Source organism: Lycorma delicatula, chromosome 5 (genome assembly GCF_047948215.1).
Source record: "Lycorma delicatula isolate Av1 chromosome 5, ASM4794821v1, whole genome shotgun sequence".
NCBI lineage: Eukaryota > Metazoa > Arthropoda > Insecta > Hemiptera > Fulgoridae > Lycorma > Lycorma delicatula.
Window position 1 is genome coordinate 33,709,358 of NC_134459.1, and position 20,346 is coordinate 33,729,703.

A 20,346-nucleotide genomic window follows, 5' to 3' on the forward strand; every position below is an offset into this window, starting at 1 on the left:
AAAGAAAAGTGTTCAGAAGTGGAAAGAGAAATGAACATTGGTAAAATAGACGGAGCATACAGGAATGCTAAGGAAAATTTTCAGATTAATAGTAGAAGGAAGATTAAAGAAAAACAAACCAACATACTTGGCATTTATAGACCTAGTAAAGGCATTCAATAACGTAGACTGGAATAAAATGTTCAGCATTTAAAAAAAATTAGGGTTCAAATACAGAGATAGAAGAACAATTGCTAACATGTACAGGAACCAAACAGCAACAGTAATAATTGAAGAACATAAGAAAGAAGCCGTAATAAGAAAGGGAGTCCAGAAATGATGTTCCCTATCCCCGTTACTTTTTAATCTTTACATGGAACTAACAGTTAATGATGTTAAAGAACAATTTAGATTCGGAGTAACAGTACAAAGTGAAAAGATAAAGATGCTCTGATTTGCTGATGATATAGTAATTCTAGCCGAGAGTAAAAAGGATTTAGAAGAAACAATGAACGGCATAGATGAAATCCTACGCAAGAACTATCGCATGAAAATAAACAAGAACAAAACAAAAGTAATGAAATGTAGTAGAAATAACAAAGATGGACCACTGAATGTGAAAATAGGAGGAGAAAAAATATGGAAGTAGAAGAATTTTATTATTTGGGAAGTAGAATTACTAAAGATGGACGAAGCAGGAGCGATATAAAATGCCGAATAGCACAAGCTAAACAAGCCTTCAGTAAGAAATATAATTTGTTTACATCAAAAATTAATTTAAATGTCAGGAAAAGATTTTTGAAAGTATATGTTTGGAGTGTCGCTTTATATGGAAGGTAAACTTGGACAATCGAAGTATCTGAGAAGAAAAGATTAGAAGCTTTTAAAATGTGGTGCTATAGGAGAATGTTAAAAATCAGATTGGTGGATAAAGTGACAAATCAAGAGGTATTGCGGCAAATAGATGAAGAAAGAAGCATTTGGATAAATATAGCTAAAAGAAGAGACAGACTTATAGGCCATATATTGAGGCATCCTGTAATAGTTGCTTTAATATTGGAGGCACAGGTAGAAGGAAAAAATTGTGTAGGCAGGCAACGTTTGGAATATGTAAAACAAATTGTTAGGGATGTAGGATATAGGGGGTATACCGAAATGAAATGACTAGCACTAGACAAGAAATCTTGGAGAGCTGCATCAAACCAGTCAAATGACTGAAGACAAAAAAATCTAAATTAATAAATAATAAAAATTATATTAAATAAAATTTTATCTAAATTATTAATAATCTAGACAAAGTGCTCAATACATGAATAAAATAAAAATTTCTTTATTTTTTTAATAAAAAAATCTAATACACAGTCTTTACACGTACATATATATATATATATATATATATATATATATATATATATATATATAAATTCTGTATTTTATAATTTCAGAGAATATTTTGAGAAATAATAACATAATATTAAAACAAAAAAATCTGAATCTTAAACCTGAATCTTAAATACAAGGGTTATTTTTTTTCAACGTCTGATCGGTCACGAAATAAAAGCCCATGCAAAAATGGGATGAATCTTAGCGCATATGTGTTGCACAGCGTCTCTAGTTGGCCTTCAATCTCACTGCGTCACTTCGTTTAGTTCTGAACAGGCAGCTAGCATGTAAACATGTCTACAACAATAGCATCTCCAGCCAAGTGTGAAGTGCGTGCGGTAATTCACTTCTTCAGGCTGAGGGGTGTAATGCAGCTGAAATTCATAGATGAGTAAGTAATGTGTACGGTGTAACTTCAGTGAGTGACAGCAAAGTGTGACAAAGTGTGACAATGGTGTAGGAACTTTAAAGCAGCACGTACAGATGTTCATGATGGTCAGGGAAGGAAGCGAGTGTCAACCGATGATCTCGTTGAGCGAGTTGATGAGGCAATTCGAGAAAATTGTCGGTTCACAATTTCTGTATTGAGTGATTCGTTTCCTGAAATTTCAAGGTCAGCTCTCTACACCATTGTGAGTCAGAGACTTCAGTACCGCAAGATGTATGCAAGATGGGTTCCCAAGATGCTGTCCGACCATCACAAAACAATGAGAATGGACGCCTCCCTAACGTTTCTCCAGCGCGGCCACAATGAAGGAGAAGATTTTTTGAACAAAATTGTCACAGGGGACGAGACATGGGTCCATTTCAAAACTGAAGAAACAAAAGAACAATCCAAACAGCAGATGCATTCTCACTCCTCCAGTAAACCAAAAAAGTTCAAGCGAACCTTCTCTAACAGAAAGTGTTTGGCTACTGTGTTCTGGGACCGGAATGGAGTTCTCTTGGTGGTATTCATGGAATGTGGAACGACCATCACTGCAGCCACTTACTGCATGACTCTTCCATGTCTACGAAGGGCAATTCAGAATAAGCGGAGAGGAATGTTATCATCAGGCATTGTCTTCCTCCATGACAATGCTCGGCCGTACACTGCAGCTGTAACAAAGAAGCTCCTGCACCATTTTCGTTAGGAAGTGTTTGATCACCCACCATACAGCCCGGACTTGGCTCCATCCGATTTTCACCTCTTTGTTCACATGAAACGCTGGCTAGGAGGACAACATTTTGGCACAGACATCGAGCTGCAGACCAGCGTAGAAACATGGCTGTAAACACAGGCGGCTCCGTTCTATGATGAGGGTATTGGAAAGTTGGTACCACGCTACGACAAATGTCTAAATCAAAGTGGCGACTATGTAGAGAAATAGCGAAACTATGTTTCGCTTGTTTCGCTAAAATGTATGTTATTTTATTTTCATTGTGGTTTTAATTTCGTGACCAATCGGACCTTGAAAAAAATAACCCTCGTATTTCAGTTGTATAGTACATACTATAAAATAATGAAGCCTGGTTTTAGAAGCTCGTAACTCACCAGTGGAAGTTCATGAAAATTCTATACATTATCTTGTTATAAAGCTTGTTCTATCTTGAATTTTTTTCATATACAAAATAGTGTATAAAAGCTGTTTAGAAAATTTACAGCTGTAAATAAAAGTTCCCAACTGTTAATACATTTTATTAAAAACATTACCTATGGAACTGCGTAGCATATGCAATTTAAAGCAAAAATTGTCCTTCAGAGGAGGTATTCTTGAACAATTTATTATATGTGTCATTATTTCACTTTATAATTAGCAAATGCTTTCTACTACTTCCAGGTTTCCTCCATCATTTATTTTTTCTATTCCAGTTTTCTTCCAATTGGAACCAGAGGGAAGAATACTGTAATAAACTGAGTTGTTATGACAACAATCTTACTTTTAACTTCTGACTTTAGTCAAGAAGATCTTATCTTCCAACACGCTTCTTCTATCATTCCAGCAGTGTTTGCATGTTTTCTTTCTTTTCTCTCCTTATCAAGCTATCAACCACAACAGCCTAGCTCCACAGAGGGCTGATATCTTTACAAAGATTAAAGAATAAAAGGTAAGAAAAGTTCCTTAACCACACGATAGAATCAAGCATTAAATACGTTACAAATGTAACGTATCTAACCCTTAATATCCTTCTTTTGGTGAATATGGCGGCTGTAGTTTAGGTACAAATTCCAAATTCACAAGAGCCTTGCCATTTTGCATGCTATGTGTGTGGCCAAGCATTATCGTGTTGCAGAATTATCAGTTGAGTGGATATCAAACATGACATAAATGTCTCCTAAGTGTTTAAATGTATCTATGTATCGCACAGAGTTTGCATCTGTTCTGGATATCAGATAATCAGCCAAGTACATCTATTTGGAATCAAAGAAAACTATCAAGAAAAGTGTTTTGTTAAAGATGTTTCTAATTTTTTTGATTGCAGGAAATCATAAAGCTGGTATTCCATGCTCTGCAGTTTTTCTTCTGGGTCATAATAATGTGACCTTCTATCACAATATAGAAAAGAATATCTCTCTCATCATGATAATATTTCAGAAGCTGTTCAAAATATTCCTTTTGTTGTTTGTTCTATTCTGTGAATTTCTGTGGTACTCATGCCAAACAGATTTTATAGTAGCTTAGTTGTGCAATAATGTATTCTTGTTCCTTTGATATGCTTATCTGAGTGGGGATCCTATAATCATTTTGAATCACTTCATCCATCTTCTTTAGGTGCTTTTCATCATTAAAGAAACTTGTTAATCACTGCGAGGTTCATCTTCAATATTTGGTTCACAGACTTTGATTAACAGTTTCATCACTAAAACTAGTTTTTAGATGGTGATAAATGTCACTAGTGTTCACTTTATCAGCTGATAGAAATCAATGTATATTGCTTTACGGATGGTGATATACCAGGCATACTCGACTCCATATCAATGGCAACTGATAAGAAAATGAGAGAGTATGGATCAATGATTAAGAATGTTAGTAGTAGGAAAATAAAACTACAAGATGGCAGTATGTGTGGCTTTGTGCAATAATTTATTCTCCTGTTACAATTCAGTGTATATTGCATCTCTGCTGCTCCTTGTACAACACGTTTAACAGACTGTTTTTTTAATTTATAGAATAAAACAATAATCAGATTAATCTAGAAAAAAAATAAAGATTGAAATGTATAGCAATAATCTGAATCATGGTGAATTATTACTAGAGTAGTCAGATTAAAATAAAAATAAAACAACTTATTAAAAGAAAATTTATAATACATTTACCTAGACAACAAGGCTGCCACCAATAACCCTGATAACGATTAAATTCTTCTTGGATTACATATGATGGAACACCCGCTGTTAATGGATCATCAGCTAAATTCCTTCCTCCTTTGTGGGCATACGTTAACCTTTCAGTGCTTCCTGGATTATCAGCAACAAAAAATAAAATTACTATTTCTAAAAACACATTATTACAAAAAAAAATATATATATATATTCACAAGGTGCTACCCAAAAGTTCGGGGAATTTTAATTTCGCGCATGTACCATTGCTGGTACGACCTGCTGCCGCTAGATATGGCTAACAGTACTCTTAGTGAATCATGAGAGGCTGCATTGTTGACTTTCGTGCGGTCATGTAACGTTGTGTTTTACTGCTTCGACGAAGTTCTAAATGGCAGATTTTAAAGAACAAAGAACCTGCATAAAATTTTGCTTCACGCTTAAAAAAACTGCTGCAGAAACCCATCGCATGCTTGTGGAAGCATTTGGTGATAGTGCTATGAGTAAAAGTAAAACTTTTTTGTGGTACAAATGATCCAAAGATGGACGAACGATAGTCGATGACGATGAGTGTTCAGGAAGACCATCAACAAGCGCAACACCGGAAAACATTGCGAAAGTGCAAGAGGCTATTGTTGCAATCATAAGCAAAAAATCCATGATATTTGTGCAATCGTACAAATGTCATATGGGTCCATGCTACACATCTTGTCGGACAATTTGAACATGAGACACGTCGCTGCAAAATTCATACAGAGACTGTTGAACAGCAACCAGATACAAAATCGGGTAGCTGTCTGTTGTGAATTGAAAAATTCAGCAAGAGATGATCATAACTTCATCTCCAACATCATAACCGGTGATGCGACGTGGGTGTACGGATATGACCCTGAAACGAAGCAGCAGTCGTCGCAGTAGAAGTTGCCAAGTTCATCGCAGCCAAAAAAAGCATGCCAAGTTCACAGCAACATGAAGTCCATGATGATTGTTTTTTTCGACATCAAAGGTATTATCCATAAGGAATTTGTTCCTCTTAGTCAAACTGTCAATGGGATGTTCTATTGTGAAGTTTTGAAGCGGTTATGTGAAAACATTAGGCGCAAACTTTCAGATCTGTGGGGTAACAACAGCTGGGTTCTGCACCACAACAACGCGCCCGCATACATATCGCTAGCCGTTTGGAATTTCTTGGCTTCCAAAAAGACGGTAGTGATTCCCCACCCACCCTATTCGCCTGACCTTGCCCCATGGGACTTTTTTCTCTTTCCGAAAATAAAATTTCAATTGAAAGGCCGTCGTCTTAACACAATTGAGGAGATTCAGGAAGAAATGCAGAACGTGCTTCGAACACTTACACCTGCAGACTTCCAGGGATGCATGGAATCATGGGAAAAATGCTGGGATCACTGTATCGAAGCCCAAGGGGATTACTTTGAAGGAGACAGTGGAAATTATAAGTTATAGTATGCTATTTTATTTTTATGGTAAAATTCCCAGAACTTTCGGGTAGCACCTCGTGTATATATATATATATATATATACTAGATGGCTGAAAAGTAACTTACAAACCCATAATTTTTTTTTATAATTGAAATAACTGTATGCAGTTTGGGGCATTCCTCCTTGTTGCAAGGTGCTACTTCAATGAATGTATATTTCACACTTTTTGATTTCCAGGCAGCAATTGGTGAGGGGCAAACCAAAAATTTCAAATGGGACCAATGATCATTTGATATATCATTTTAAAGAGCTTGATGAGACGAGAACAAATGATTGATTGATTTTGGAACAAATTTTGCTGTCACACGTTTCATACCCAAAACATCTGAAAAAATTTCATGGCATGGCCAATTGATATCCTAACAATCAGAACGACTTCTCTAATTGTGATTCGACAATCATTCATTATCATTTCTTTCACTTTTTCCACGTTTTCATCGGTTGTTGATGTGCTGGGGTGTCCGGGGCGCTCATCTTCAACGTCTTCATGACCTTTTTGGAAACACTTACACCACTCATAAATTCTTACTTTACTCATAGCAAACTCATCAAAAGCGATAATTTACATTTTTAAATCATTACAATTTAATTCATTCTTAAAGCAGAATTTAATACAAATTCTCTGATCCATTATTTATAAAAATAATAAATCATCGGTCGTACCAAAACACGTGTTATCCTTTTGACAGTTGACAACAGACTAAATAACCAATACGGCTAAAAATGAACAGATACTTTTCAGGCATGTTTACAAATACAAAATAAAAAAATCCTGAGAATCAGACTAATATAACATGCGAAATTTCAAAATTCTCGTTACTTTTTTAACACACTCGTACACTTAGGGTTATTTATTTACATACTTTCCTAAAAGTTATTTTTATGTAAAAGCATAAATATTTAGATTCATTCTTAATAACATAGGTGCATTAGTTTTTTTTTTGTTGTTTGTGGGCAAAAAACGCCTGGGCGTTATCATCGCCTGGTAGCTATTATTAAAAGGGTAAAATAACTCCGAAATAATAAACTACACAAGATGTAAACGTAATACTAATCATATAATAAAAATGTACTAAAACAAGCCAAGAAGGCAAAATAAACCTCAAAACTAATACCACAGAGATGATAAATTTTTTTTTTTTTTTTGTCTTCAGTCATTTGACTGGTTTGATGCAGCTCTCCAAGATTCCCTATCTAGTGCTAGTCGTTTCATTTCAGTATATCCTGTACATCCTACATCCCTAATAATTTGTTTTACATATTCCAAATGTGGCCTGCCTACACAATTTTTTCCTTCTACCAGTCCTTCCAATATTAAAGCGACTATTCCAGGATGCCTTAGTATGTGACCTATAAGTCTGTCTCTTCTTTTAACTATATTTTTCCAAATGCTTCATTCTTCATCTATTTGCCGCAATACCTCTTCATTTGTCACTTTATCTACCCATCTGATTTTTAACATTCTCCTATAGCACCACATTTCAAAAGCTTCTAATCTTTTCTTCTCAGATACTCCGATTGTCCAAGTTTCACTTCCATATAAAGCGACACTCCAAACATACACTTTCAAAAATCTTTTCCTGACATTTAAATTAATTTTTGATGTAAACAAATTATATTTCTTACTGAAGGCTTGTTTAGCTTGTGCTATTCGGCATTTTATATCGCTCCTGCTTCGTCCATCTTTAGTAATTCTACTTCCCAAATAACAAAATTCTTCTACCTCCATAATCTTTTCTCCTCCTATTTTCACATTCAGTGGTCCATATTTGTTATTTCTACTACATTTCATTACTTTTGTTTTGTTCTTGTTTATTTTCATGCGATAGTTCTTGCGTAGGACTTCATCTATGCCGTTCATTGTTTCTTCTAAATCCTTTTTACTCTCAGCTAGAATTACTATATCATCAGCAAATCGTAGCATCTTTATCTTTTCACCTTGTACTGTTACTCCGAATCTAAATTGTTCTTTAACATCATTAACTGCTAGTTCCATGTAAAGATTAAAAAGTAACGGAGATAGGGAACATCTTTGTCAGACTCCCTTTCTTATTACGGCTTCTTTCTTATGTTCTTCAATTGTTACTGTTGCTGTTTGGTTCCTGTACATGTTAGCAATTGTTCTTCTATCTCTGTATTTGAACCCTAATTTTTTTTAAATGCTGAACATTTTATTCCAGTCTACGTTATTGAATGCCTTTACTAGGTCTATAAACGCCAAGTATGTTGGTTTGTTTTTCTTTAATCTTCCTTCTACATTAATCTGAGCACTAAAATTGCTTCACTTGTCCCTATACTTTTCCTGAAACCAAATTGGTTTTCTAACACTTATTTCACTCTCCTCTCAATTCTTCTGTATAGAAATCAAGTTAAGATTTTTTATGCATGACTAGTTAAGCTAATTGTTCTGCATTCTTCACATTTATCTGCTCCTGCTTTCTTTGATATCATGACTATAACACTTATTTTGAAGTCTGATGGAAATTACCCTTTTTCATAAATATTACACACCAGTTTGTATAATCTATCAATCGCTTCCTCACCTGCAGTGCGCAGTAATTCTACAGGTATTCCGTCTATTCCAGGAGCCTTTCTGCCATTTAAATCTTTTAATGCTCTCTTAAATTCAGATCTCAGTATTGTTTCTCCCATTTCTTCCTCCTCAACTTCCTCTTCTTCCTCTATAACACCATTTTCTAATTCATTTCCTCCGTATAACTCTTCAATATATTCCACCCATCTATCGACTTTACCTTTCGTATTATATATTGGTGTACCATCTTTGTTTAACACATTATTAGATTTTAATTTATGTACCCCAAAATTTTCCTTAACTTTCCTGTATGCTCCGTCTATTTCACCAATGTTCATTTCTCTTTCCACTTCTGAACACTTTTCTTAAATCCACTCTTCTTTCGCCAGTTTGCACTTCCTGTTTATAGCATTTCTTAATTGCCGATAGTTCCTTTTACTTTCTTCATCACTAGCATTCTTATATTTTCTACGTTCATCTTGCACCTGCGCCAGTATTCCAATATCTTCAATGCGGGACCGTACAACCCTAACATTCCACTGAATAATGTTCATAAAATTAAAATAAAATAAAAAATATAATAATAATATAATTTGTTTCAATGAAATGATAGCGAAATGTTAACAATGTTTTTTGGAATACTTTTACATAATCATTGTGTCTTTATTTGAAGCTGTATCCTGTTTGTCAAACAAAAAACTCAATACCCTCCAAACAGCTTAGTTTACAAACATTTATGACATATTGTGTCTGATGAAAGAGTTTGGTGAGTATTGATTTATTTCTTGGAAGTTACTCTGCATCCAAATTTTCTAAATTCATGAAGAGAAAGGAAGTACAATATATCATACAAATCAATGAGGGGATAGATGAAAACAAATATTGATGGTAAGAAGTTCTATAAGCAGAGAATTTATCCAATAAAATTTACTACTTTATACCTCTGGTATTTATCAACCTGTAATTATGAATAATATTTTTTTTGTTTCCTAAAAATTATGTTCATACTTACAAGTTGATAAATACCAGAGGTATGAAGAACTAAAGAGATGCAGTTCTTTTATAAAGTTAATACTAATGTAAATTATGCTGTCCATTACTTTTACTGTCAATTAACCAATTAAATTTTTATTTATTTGTTTTTTGCAACATATATTAAAGCTTGTTCTATGTGGAAATTATGAGGTAAAAAAATTAAAGCACATTCTATGTAGGTTGGTTATTTGTAATGGTAAGATGAAGATCAGAAATGATGTATCGTGATATAGTGAACTGCATGCCGAGTCTCAATCAACATGTTGACAGTTTGCAACAAAATGGTTAAATTGAACTTATGATAACAAAATACAATATGTACACATACATACACTATTATTTGGTATAAGCATGATAAAGTAAAAGTAAAACTTTTTTACTCTGACTAGAATCTTCTATTGCTACACAATCACCAAAACGTTCATTAAAATAATTAATTAAACACATTATCAATATTATATTTAAAAGACTTTTTGAATGTTTAGGCTCTACTTCATAATACTTGGCAAATAAAAATGTCATCATTGCAATTTGCTTAAATTAGCTAGGGATTAAAATTAGAAAAAATTCCATAATATATATTTATAAATAAGCTAAGATATTATGACAGCAGAAAAAAACTGCCTACTACTTACCAGTTAATGTATGTGTAACCCAAATATCAGCATTACATACATATGCCACCAGGTCAGGATTGGATGGGCATATTTCAGCTAGCAATTTTGGTCCATTGGAATTCGTTCTTAATTCAGCAGGAAACAAGGGGCCATTCTAGAATAACAAATTCAGTCATCAGTAAGCTAATAGCTAGAACACTTGAAATACAAAATACACTTGAAATAAACAAATGCTACAATGTTTCTTCCATCCTGTTAATTCGTCTTGTACGATAAGTGAGAAAGAAAAATGATATCTAATGAGATAAATTAACTAGCCATTAAAACCTTATTTGAATCTAGTACATTTTCTCTTATTCACCAATGTCAAATCTGTTAAACAGGCCATGTTTTAAATAGAATATCTGAAAATTTTAATAATTAACTTAGTCAAAATTATTTGTAAAATTCGATTATAAATGAAGTTCATACTTGTTACAAATATGCAGTTTTAAAATATATAATCACCATCTTAGTTTCCTCTCCTAAATTGAAGTTCTCTATATAGAGAACAGGAACACCAAAAACAGGATACACTAATTTGCTGCTTTACATTAACTGTTCTGTCTATGATGCATGCAATAAACCTAAGGTACAAAGACAACACTGGGCTAAGAATAATTATGTTCTTTACTACATAAGCTTTTGCTGTGGTAAACAGAGTGAAGATGTCACTTAAATGGACTGAATATCGCCTGTAATTTGGTAGTGTTGTTATGATATGACACAGTGCAGAAAAAATATAAACCTGCTTCACTACTAACTTCTCATACACAAGCCTGACATAGTTTTCTTTTTATGCATGAAAATAGCTATGACATTTGTGGAAATGATTTTATCTTGTGTCAGGTTATGTACAACCATTATGATTGACTCAAACATACATCAAGTTAATAAAATAAATCGCATATGTTGTAATCAATAAATCCTGAAATGAAATACTACATCCACATTCACAGCAGTAGTGTGAGTAATGTGCTGACATTAATATACTGATTAGTTTGATAATTTGAACACAACTTTTATTTTTATGGATTATCAAAAGGAAACATTTAAACACTGTGCTTAACAATGTTGTGCTTTAAGTTAAAAAATACAAAAATTTTTAAAATGTGCACAAAAACCCAAATTTTGAAACAAAATTGACTGAACTGTTTACGTATCTACATATGTATTTTTTTTTACTATATATAACTGAACTCTATTTTTCTCAAGCTAAATTTTATTGGGTATTAATATTTTAAAAACATTATCAAAATAAAATAAAAGATACAATAGAACTATTACTCAAATTTTGATTATGATCATCCAAAAATGGGACCAAACTCTCACCAAAAAATATGTAAAAATTTAATAACATTAATGATACTAATGAACCATAAAAACTGCCCCTTATTCTTCATGCAATCATAAATTAATGATTTTTTTAATGACTTTTTTAATCAACTCCTTTGTTTAATTGTATTAAACAGCATCTTACTCAATACTTTTAAATATAAAAAAAAACTTTATGAAATAATGTTCTTCTTATTTCTAATTCCAATGAATGAATAAAAACAACAAAGGAAAAATATATTACCCTTTAAAAAAAGTAACTTTATTTAATTTTTTTTACTACTCACAAAGATATCATACATTTAAAATTTGCTCAATAAATGGGTAAAACATATATGAGTTATCTAAAATCTATATTTTTATCAAATTTGACCCTTAATGAAGCACACTAAAGTGCAGCAAATGATTTTATAATCCGTGTTGTAAAGACCAATCTCCCTGGTTTAGCCGACTTGAAACTGCCACAGAACCCAATATACATACATATTTCAATAATCCAAATGATGTCACTATTTCATACAGTATAGAACATAAAATTTCAAGAAGTTAAGAAGATTTCAGTAATAATAAAAGGATGGAATACATGAACCTGGCTTTGCATACTGTCATCAATCATTACAAACCTCTCTGGGCACATCCTCATGTTTTTTCATTTAAAATGTGGGCTCATCTCTGATGCATGCTATATTATGTATCGTACTTTATTTATGCCTTATATGATACATAAATCTACTTCACAGATCTATTGGTCAATTCTGTCATACTGCATGTAACTACAGTTAAAATAAATAAATAAATTTCACTTGATCTCGTAATTGGTTGATCATTAAGTTAATTAAATTACTTAACACTAACTAACACTCTAAACATAAAAAAAGTTCAATGTAACGGTATCTGTGGTTTGCCAATGAATGAAGGAAGGTACATTATAAATTTGAATTACATCAAATATATGTATAATATACATTACTATACTTCAAAAAAACTGTAATTTTTTTTTAGGAATTATCAAATCTCATTAACTTATATCAAGTAATACATTACTTATACCAAACTATAAATAAATACTTACCATGTGACTTGTATCAACACACTGAAATAATGTGCTAGCAGCAGGAAAAACTAGTTTACCAGATGGACCATGTAGCTCATAAGAGGTGATACCCCACGTTGCAAGTCTTTTACGCTCCAATATAAGCTGTTCTTCACGAGAGTATCTGCTACCAAGATTGAAGTGAAAATTAGCTTCAATAACTGGATGCCACTGTATCCTATCTGTCTGAAAAACAAAATAAAATAATGTACAATTCATTATCTGGTTTTAATAATTATATTAAAAAATGTAATTTAAAACCAAATGAAAACAAGTACAATTAACTTATGAACTCTTAATCTGTCACTAACTACATTAATTTGAAAAGAACATACATTTTTAAAAACCATTACTTTTTACTTATGTATTTTTTTAAATGAGCTTATTTTTAAAAAGGTTATTTTATATCTTTTAAATTTAGCTTTGTTTAAAATAAGTAGAAATCTAAATAAAAGGGAATTTTATGAAAGCAAGGAGGAAAACATGCTTTTGATAAAAATAAAATAAAAAAAGGACTCACAAAAAACATACAAGAATGCTGCAGTACAAAAGCTAAGATCTTTGGAATCCAATATTATACTGTACATTCTTTTGTTTCACCTGAAGTTTTCAACTATTTTTTATTTATTTTACATTAAAATTCTTTTATTATTAGAATAACATCAGGCTATATATCATTTCATTTCAATTATTATTATTTATTTAATAATAAATATTAAAAAAAAATTTCAAATTTTAGACACTTAATTTTTTTTTTAAATATTCGAAATTTTTAAGATGCTTTAAAAAATAAAAACCACACAAAAGCAATCCATTAAGTAATCTAATAAGATTAACATCTTAACAGTATAAAGTATAGAAACACCTTTAATAAAGTTTCTTAAGAACTATAAAAATAAAAAAAAAATTAATTTCAGTTAGCTTCAATCTTTCATCTCTATAAAAAGGCATATAAATTAAACAAAAGTAATATTTAATTACTGTAAAAGTAAAGTATATATATATATATATATATATATATATAACTTTTACATATATATGAGGTGCAACAATAAAGTAATGAGACTGATTTTTCTTTGCAAGATGTGGCAACCCTGCAGCTTGCGTAGGCACAATCTTTGACCTTGGTCTATAAGCTACTTCAAGTCCAAGCGGCACATTGATGCAACTGCTCAGTCATGAGTTGTGCTGTAATAAGAGAGCATGTGTTTGTGTCTCTCCTCACAGAAATGAAACCACAAAATATTGCGCAACAGTATGCCATTTCTTTTTGCGTTAAATTGGGTGAAAACATGACAACAACTTATGGTAAGCTTCAGAAGGCTTTTGGAGAGGAGGTTATGTCAAAAGCTCAAGTTTTTCGGTGACATAAAATTTTTAGTGAAGGCAGAACGAATGCTGAAGATGAAGACTGCAGTGGACGACCATCAACTTCATGGACAGATGTCAACTTGACTAAAGTGCGTGAAATCGTACGATCTGATTGAAGATTATCCGTGAAAATGATTGTAGAAGAACTACACTTCAATCGAGAAACAGTTCGTCTAATAATAACTGAAGATCTTGGTATGAGAAAGATTTGTGCAAAAATTATCCCCAAAAATCTCACACAACAGCGAGAAACACGGAAAAATGTGGCAGCCGATCTGTTAGAGCAAACGGAAATCAATCCAGATTTGTTGAGCCGTATTATCACTGGTGATGAAGGTTGGTTTTTTCAATACAATCCAGAGACAAAACGCCAAAGTTCGCAATGGTACTCAAAGGGATCACCCAGACCAAAAAAAGCTTGCATGTCAAAGTAAAAAGTGAAATGCTTGCTTGTGTGCTTCTTCGATTCCAAGGGAATTGTTCATAAAGAGTGGGTGCCTCCTGGACAAACAGTTAACCAATAATTCTACAAAGAAATTTTAGAAAGACTTCGTAAACGAGTTCTTCGTGTCCGTGCCAACATTGCTGATAATTGGATTCTGCATTACGATAATGCGCCATCCCATATTGCTCTGTCAGTACAGCAATTTTTAAGCTCAAAACAAATTTCAGTACTATCACAGCCACCTTATTCACCAGATATCGTTCCGTGCCTCTTTTCTATTTCCAAGAGTCAAAATGGCGGACAAGGGACACCATTTTCAAACAACACAAGATGCGGTTTCATTTCTGTGACGAGAGACACAAACACGTGTTCACTTATTACAGCACAACTCATGACTGAGCAGTTATATATATATATATATATATATATATATATATATATATGTGTTATATACATATATATATATGTTTTAAGTACAGTAAATTTTCAAGCTCAATCAAATGTAAAATAAACAAATGTTCAGCATCATCACCCTGTGTAATATAGCAGATTCCTTATCTGAAAATGATTTCATTCCAAACCCTGTAAATCAGGTCTGCATCTGTCCACTATTCATTTGAATCTGCAGCTTGCCTAGAGTTAGAAAAAGGTGGAACAAACCCTTCCTTCACATAAAAATCAAATCATATGTATCCTCATTTTTACAGGACCCTTTGGCAACTTTTTATAAATAGTTAATGTACAGAACTGAAAGGTTTTACACAAACAAGATAAAGTAAAAATTGGAGTTCAATATTACAAAAAAAAGTTAGGTTTGTGAGCCCAGTATCATGATTTGATTAATTTGGGTGTAGAAAAAAATGTGAGAATAAAACCTGTACAACAAAGATTAGAATATGAAAATAAACAATTGAAGGTGTAACAATAGATAATGAAAGAAATCAACAAAGAATGAAAAGGCATACAGATTCATCAAACAAGTCAAATGACTGATATCTGGGAACTCAATCCATATTTTTTTAGAAAGACATAGGTCACAATTTGAAAGAAGAGCAAAAGAGAAGCAATGCATATAAATTTATTATAAATACATCAAACGAAGTGTGAACCATAAAGATAAAAAGAAAGAATCATGCAAAAGACCTGACAGTCATCAAAAAAGGTTGGATGGAAAGATTACAGCACAAGAGAAATATCAGACTAAACGTGGTAGGAAAAACAGAGCAACCCGATGAGGAAATAATCATCAAATATACTGAAGAAAACCATGGTATAAAGTACTGAAAAAAAGAAATATATAATTTATATATATAATTTTGATTATATACATAAACAAAAGTTCTGGTGATTTAAAAGATGAAGGATTCACTTTCAAATTATAAATTATGTTACTACCTCTGTAAATAAGAATTTACAAATATTCCCCTGGAAAAGATGAAAAGGTATTGAAAGATATAATAGTGAAATAACTGTTTGAATTTTGTTATCCACAATGGAAAGTATTTATAATTATAAAACTAATAAAAAATCTCCTCGGGGCACTTTGAAGAAAAAAACTTTAGCTGAGTTTGAACTAGTTTTTTGCTTTTAATTAAGCATCTTCAGAAACTATAAGAATCTGTTGCTGGGAGAGCTTAGTATTTTCATATAACTGTATAGAAACAGTACTGTTTGGAACTGGTTTCAAAGTCTAAATTTTTTGAAGAGAAGTTTTTTGTGGAAGTTTAAGATTACAGCAGCCAAGTTGTAAATCTCAAATAAGCTGCATCACATACTCAAACGCATAAATACACTCACGTCTCTGAAAAATTTTCATTTAGAGCAAAAGGTAGGTCAGTCAGGTGAAATTTCTAAATTTTCATCTTAAATTAAAGTATATGAGGTTAATTTTAAAAATTCTTCTATATTGAGATTACCAAATATTAAGGAAGAATGAAATAAGTAATGTACCATTTTAGTTAAATTTTGTAGATGATAAAGTACAGTATAAGCTATTTACACCATAATAAAATTTTATATACATTATTACCACCTGTTACAGGAATGTCTGTCTGATAAAGCATTTAATAGCAAAACACATTAAATTCATAATTTGAATTAACAAAGCATGCATATTTGGCACTTGTCGATCAGCATCTTTCTAATTTATTCCTCAGTTAGCTGGAAGCCACCATTTTTTACCCTTTTCCCCCTTTTTTTGTCAAAACTGCCATTACAAACTTAAATAACCTAAAAAAACTTCAATTTTTATAATTATTTAATGTTAATTAGAAGAGATTAGCAGGCAATAGGTAATGTTTGGTTAGTTATGTTGACAACATACAAACTTCAATTTATTGAGTCATTAGTTAGGTATCAACATAACCTAATGCTTAATTAACTAGTCAACCTCATCTAATTAACATTAAATATACAAATTATTTACAGCACTTGGGAGAAATAATAAGTTTTCAAACGTTTTAGTTTCATTTTTTTTTTTATCAGTGCCCATATTAAAAAATAAATAAGGTGGGACGCTAACTGACAAGTACTGCATATTTTAATATTAGTTAGAGGGCTGATGGATTCCAATTCTCTGAAACGTCTTACATGTCTGAAATTTTTTAACATTTAGTGTTTCCAATAAGTGGGATTGGAATACCACACCATAAAAACAGTAAAATTAATGAAATAACAAATTATATGGACCTTTGCATCTTCACCAGATACATCAGCATAAAGAAGTGTTGTTTCACAACTACTTAATGGTGTACTAAGGAAAAATATACGTGTGCGACCATCACCGAGTGTACGAAACTGTATGAAAGTTGGTACAACAGTTGATAAGGATGACAATTGTTGTCTAAGTTCACAAACAATTGCTTTCAATTCAGTCCAAGTTTTTTTTCTATTTTTTGGCCCTCTGTCCTCCATCACAGACTGCAACAAAGAAATAATTTTAAAAATGTTTTTAAATGTTTTGAGGATTTAAATACTTATTAGATATATTAAATAAAACTTATCACACTGTTATTTACAATTAATAACTTAAACAGATTCTAAGACAAGTTAAAACTCAATACAAGGTCTTGCCTTAACAGCTGGGGTGACTAATCTACATAGTGGTATTTACTGAACTCCAATGATCAAAGCAACAAGTGACACAGGTGTTATAAAATCATGGTTTAATAATTCTGTATTCAAAGAATTAGAATAAAAAATAAGACAATTGTTATATTACATTTTTAGATAAATACTAATTTTACATCTCATAGACTAAAAATATACATTCAAGTTCATGCATGTGTACATGTGCACAAACAGGCACACACACACACACATATCAGCAGAGAGATGGTACTGCATTCAAAAAGCACCAGGAAATGATTGAATAATACGAATTTGAATAAATGCAATGTAGTGCAAGTGATGTATCAAAATGTTATAACCACTAACAGCTTTAAACAAAATACTATGACTTTGAAAGCCCTCCTCATAGAAAAATAATCAATACTTTGTAACCATCTCATAGATACAAATCACAAATCCACCAACACTGAACAACTTTGATATTCTACACACACATGCACAAAGAACAATATTTTAACACACTCCTAATAATGTACACTTTTCTACCGCATCGCATTTTAAACATTGTCTGTTTAAAAAAAAAGTAACAGCATAGGTTAATACGAGGGCTATTCAGAAAGTAAGGAACGTTTTGTAATTTTAAAAAACCAATTACAAGAAAAACTTTTTATAATATACATGTGAAAGAGGGACTAAAATACTACTTTTCAACATAATCACCATACAAATTCAGGCACTTATCATAGCGGTGGACAAGCTTTGAAATTCCTGTATCATAGAATTCTGCCACCTGTGATCTCAACCACTCAGTGACGCACCCATCTTTGTAGTAGCCTAGCTTCTGTGAAACAATTTCAAACAATAAAGTCCGTGAAACTTGTGGGAAAGCTCAGCTATTGTGAAACGGCGGTTTTCATGAATCTTTTCGTCAACTTTGGAGACCAGATCGTCAGTCATAATGCTCGGACGTCCACTCTTCTCTTTATCATGAACGTTTGTTCGGCCATTTTTACACTGAATGCACCACTTCCTGACAGAACTTTCATTCATTACATTGTTCCCGTACAATTCACACAGTTCCTGATGAATTTCTATTGGTTTTAAGTTTTTTTCCAACAAAAACGAATCACAGACCGCACCTCACAACTGGCGGGATTTTCGATTGCAGCACACATTTCAAATTTGTATATAAAATACGGGCAGTGCGATTGGCGTGTGCCTGGCGGCGTCAGGTGGAAACGTTCCTTACTTTCTGAATAGCCCTTGTACTATGGTAAGAATAGCAGTGTAAATGCCACTGCTGAAAACTTCTTAGTTATAAAAGCGTTCAATTTATAACTTTTTTTTTGTTTGTTATTCCAAAAATTAAGTTTTAAATAATTACTAACAAATTAAATTCATTAATATGTATTGTATATTTTAAAAATCATCTAATTTTTAACCTTCCCCTCATGAACTACTTAAAAAATGTTAACTGTTATCTAACAGACAGAAAGAGATGTCACATTAATACAAGCAAGTGAACACAGATTAAATAGATAACTAAATTTTATAAGTTTAACACAAAACAAAATGATTATAATACTGATTTCATCAATAACATAAAAAAATATGCAAATGAAAATAATGATAAATTACTGTAACTTAACAAATGTACATAAAGATAAATAAATTTACATTAACATAATATACATACATATATATTAAACTCATATATACAATCACTGAAAAAATAATTAAAAATAAACTCTAAATATAAATAATTTATTTCTAGCATTTACACCTACATTCCATATTATAAATAAAATAAACTGTATAAGCAATTATGATCTCTGTAAAAATCACCCATAACTATATATATATATATATATACTCAAAAAATATACAATTTAAAATATTTTGTGGGAACACGCATGTATTAAATAATAGTAATTGCAAAATTATTAAATATAGTAAAATTCTTAGTTAAGAAACATACTATCATAAACATAAAAATGTTAAATATTTAGAAATAATGAAATGGCCCTATCTTAAAAACACATACAAATATAATGAATACTATAAATTATATGATTACTATAAATTTATGTACTACCAAATTAATTACTACAACTACAAACTCTACAATGGAGATGACAGCATTTCAGCCCTCCATCTGGAAGGTTTCAGATTGTTTGAGTCCAGTCAGGATTAGCATTTTTCACAAACTAAAAAATTTCCATCATTACCTAATTCCATACACAAGTTCTTTAGAATTATGAAAATATGATATTTTGGGATCCTTACAAAATCAGAACTTTTCAAGACTAAAAAAAAAGTGGTCAGTTGGATAATTTTCTGGAAACAGTAAATATGAATCATTTAGAGCATTGATTCTCAAACTTTTTTGCCCACAACCATATTGAGAATCAAAACTTTTCTAGCGCCCAAAAATTTTTAAACTTACCATCTGTTAAAAATAATAATTGCAACTGCTGTTTTTAAGATATGCTCTTAAAAAATGTCAGGAAAACATAATTCTTGCCTTTCTTTTAATCAGCTACACCTTTCTAAATCGCCTGAATGCTACCAATTTTCTGTGGACCTTCTACCACCCCCTCCCTGAAGGCCTCAGCACCCACAAGGAGGTGTTACTGCCTTACTGCC

At 31.9% G+C, this 20,346-nt stretch overlaps 1 protein-coding gene across 3 annotated transcripts in view; it reads right to left on the reverse strand.

Moving 5' to 3' along the window:
- LOC142325852 (dipeptidyl peptidase 9) overlaps positions 1-20,346 on the reverse strand; it is a 92,832-nt gene that overhangs the window by 61,359 nt on the left and 11,127 nt on the right. For all 3 annotated transcript variants that reach the window (XM_075367875.1, XM_075367873.1, XM_075367874.1), the window contains exons 2-5: positions 17,320-17,550; positions 12,795-13,001; positions 10,367-10,502; positions 4,661-4,801 (exon numbers count right to left, since the gene is read on the reverse strand). In XM_075367875.1, the coding sequence (XP_075223990.1) occupies positions 4,661-4,801; positions 10,367-10,502; positions 12,795-13,001; positions 17,320-17,544 (709 nt within the window). In that variant the 5' untranslated portion in view covers positions 17,545-17,550. The remainder of the gene's footprint in view (positions 1-4,660; positions 4,802-10,366; positions 10,503-12,794; positions 13,002-17,319; positions 17,551-20,346) is intronic.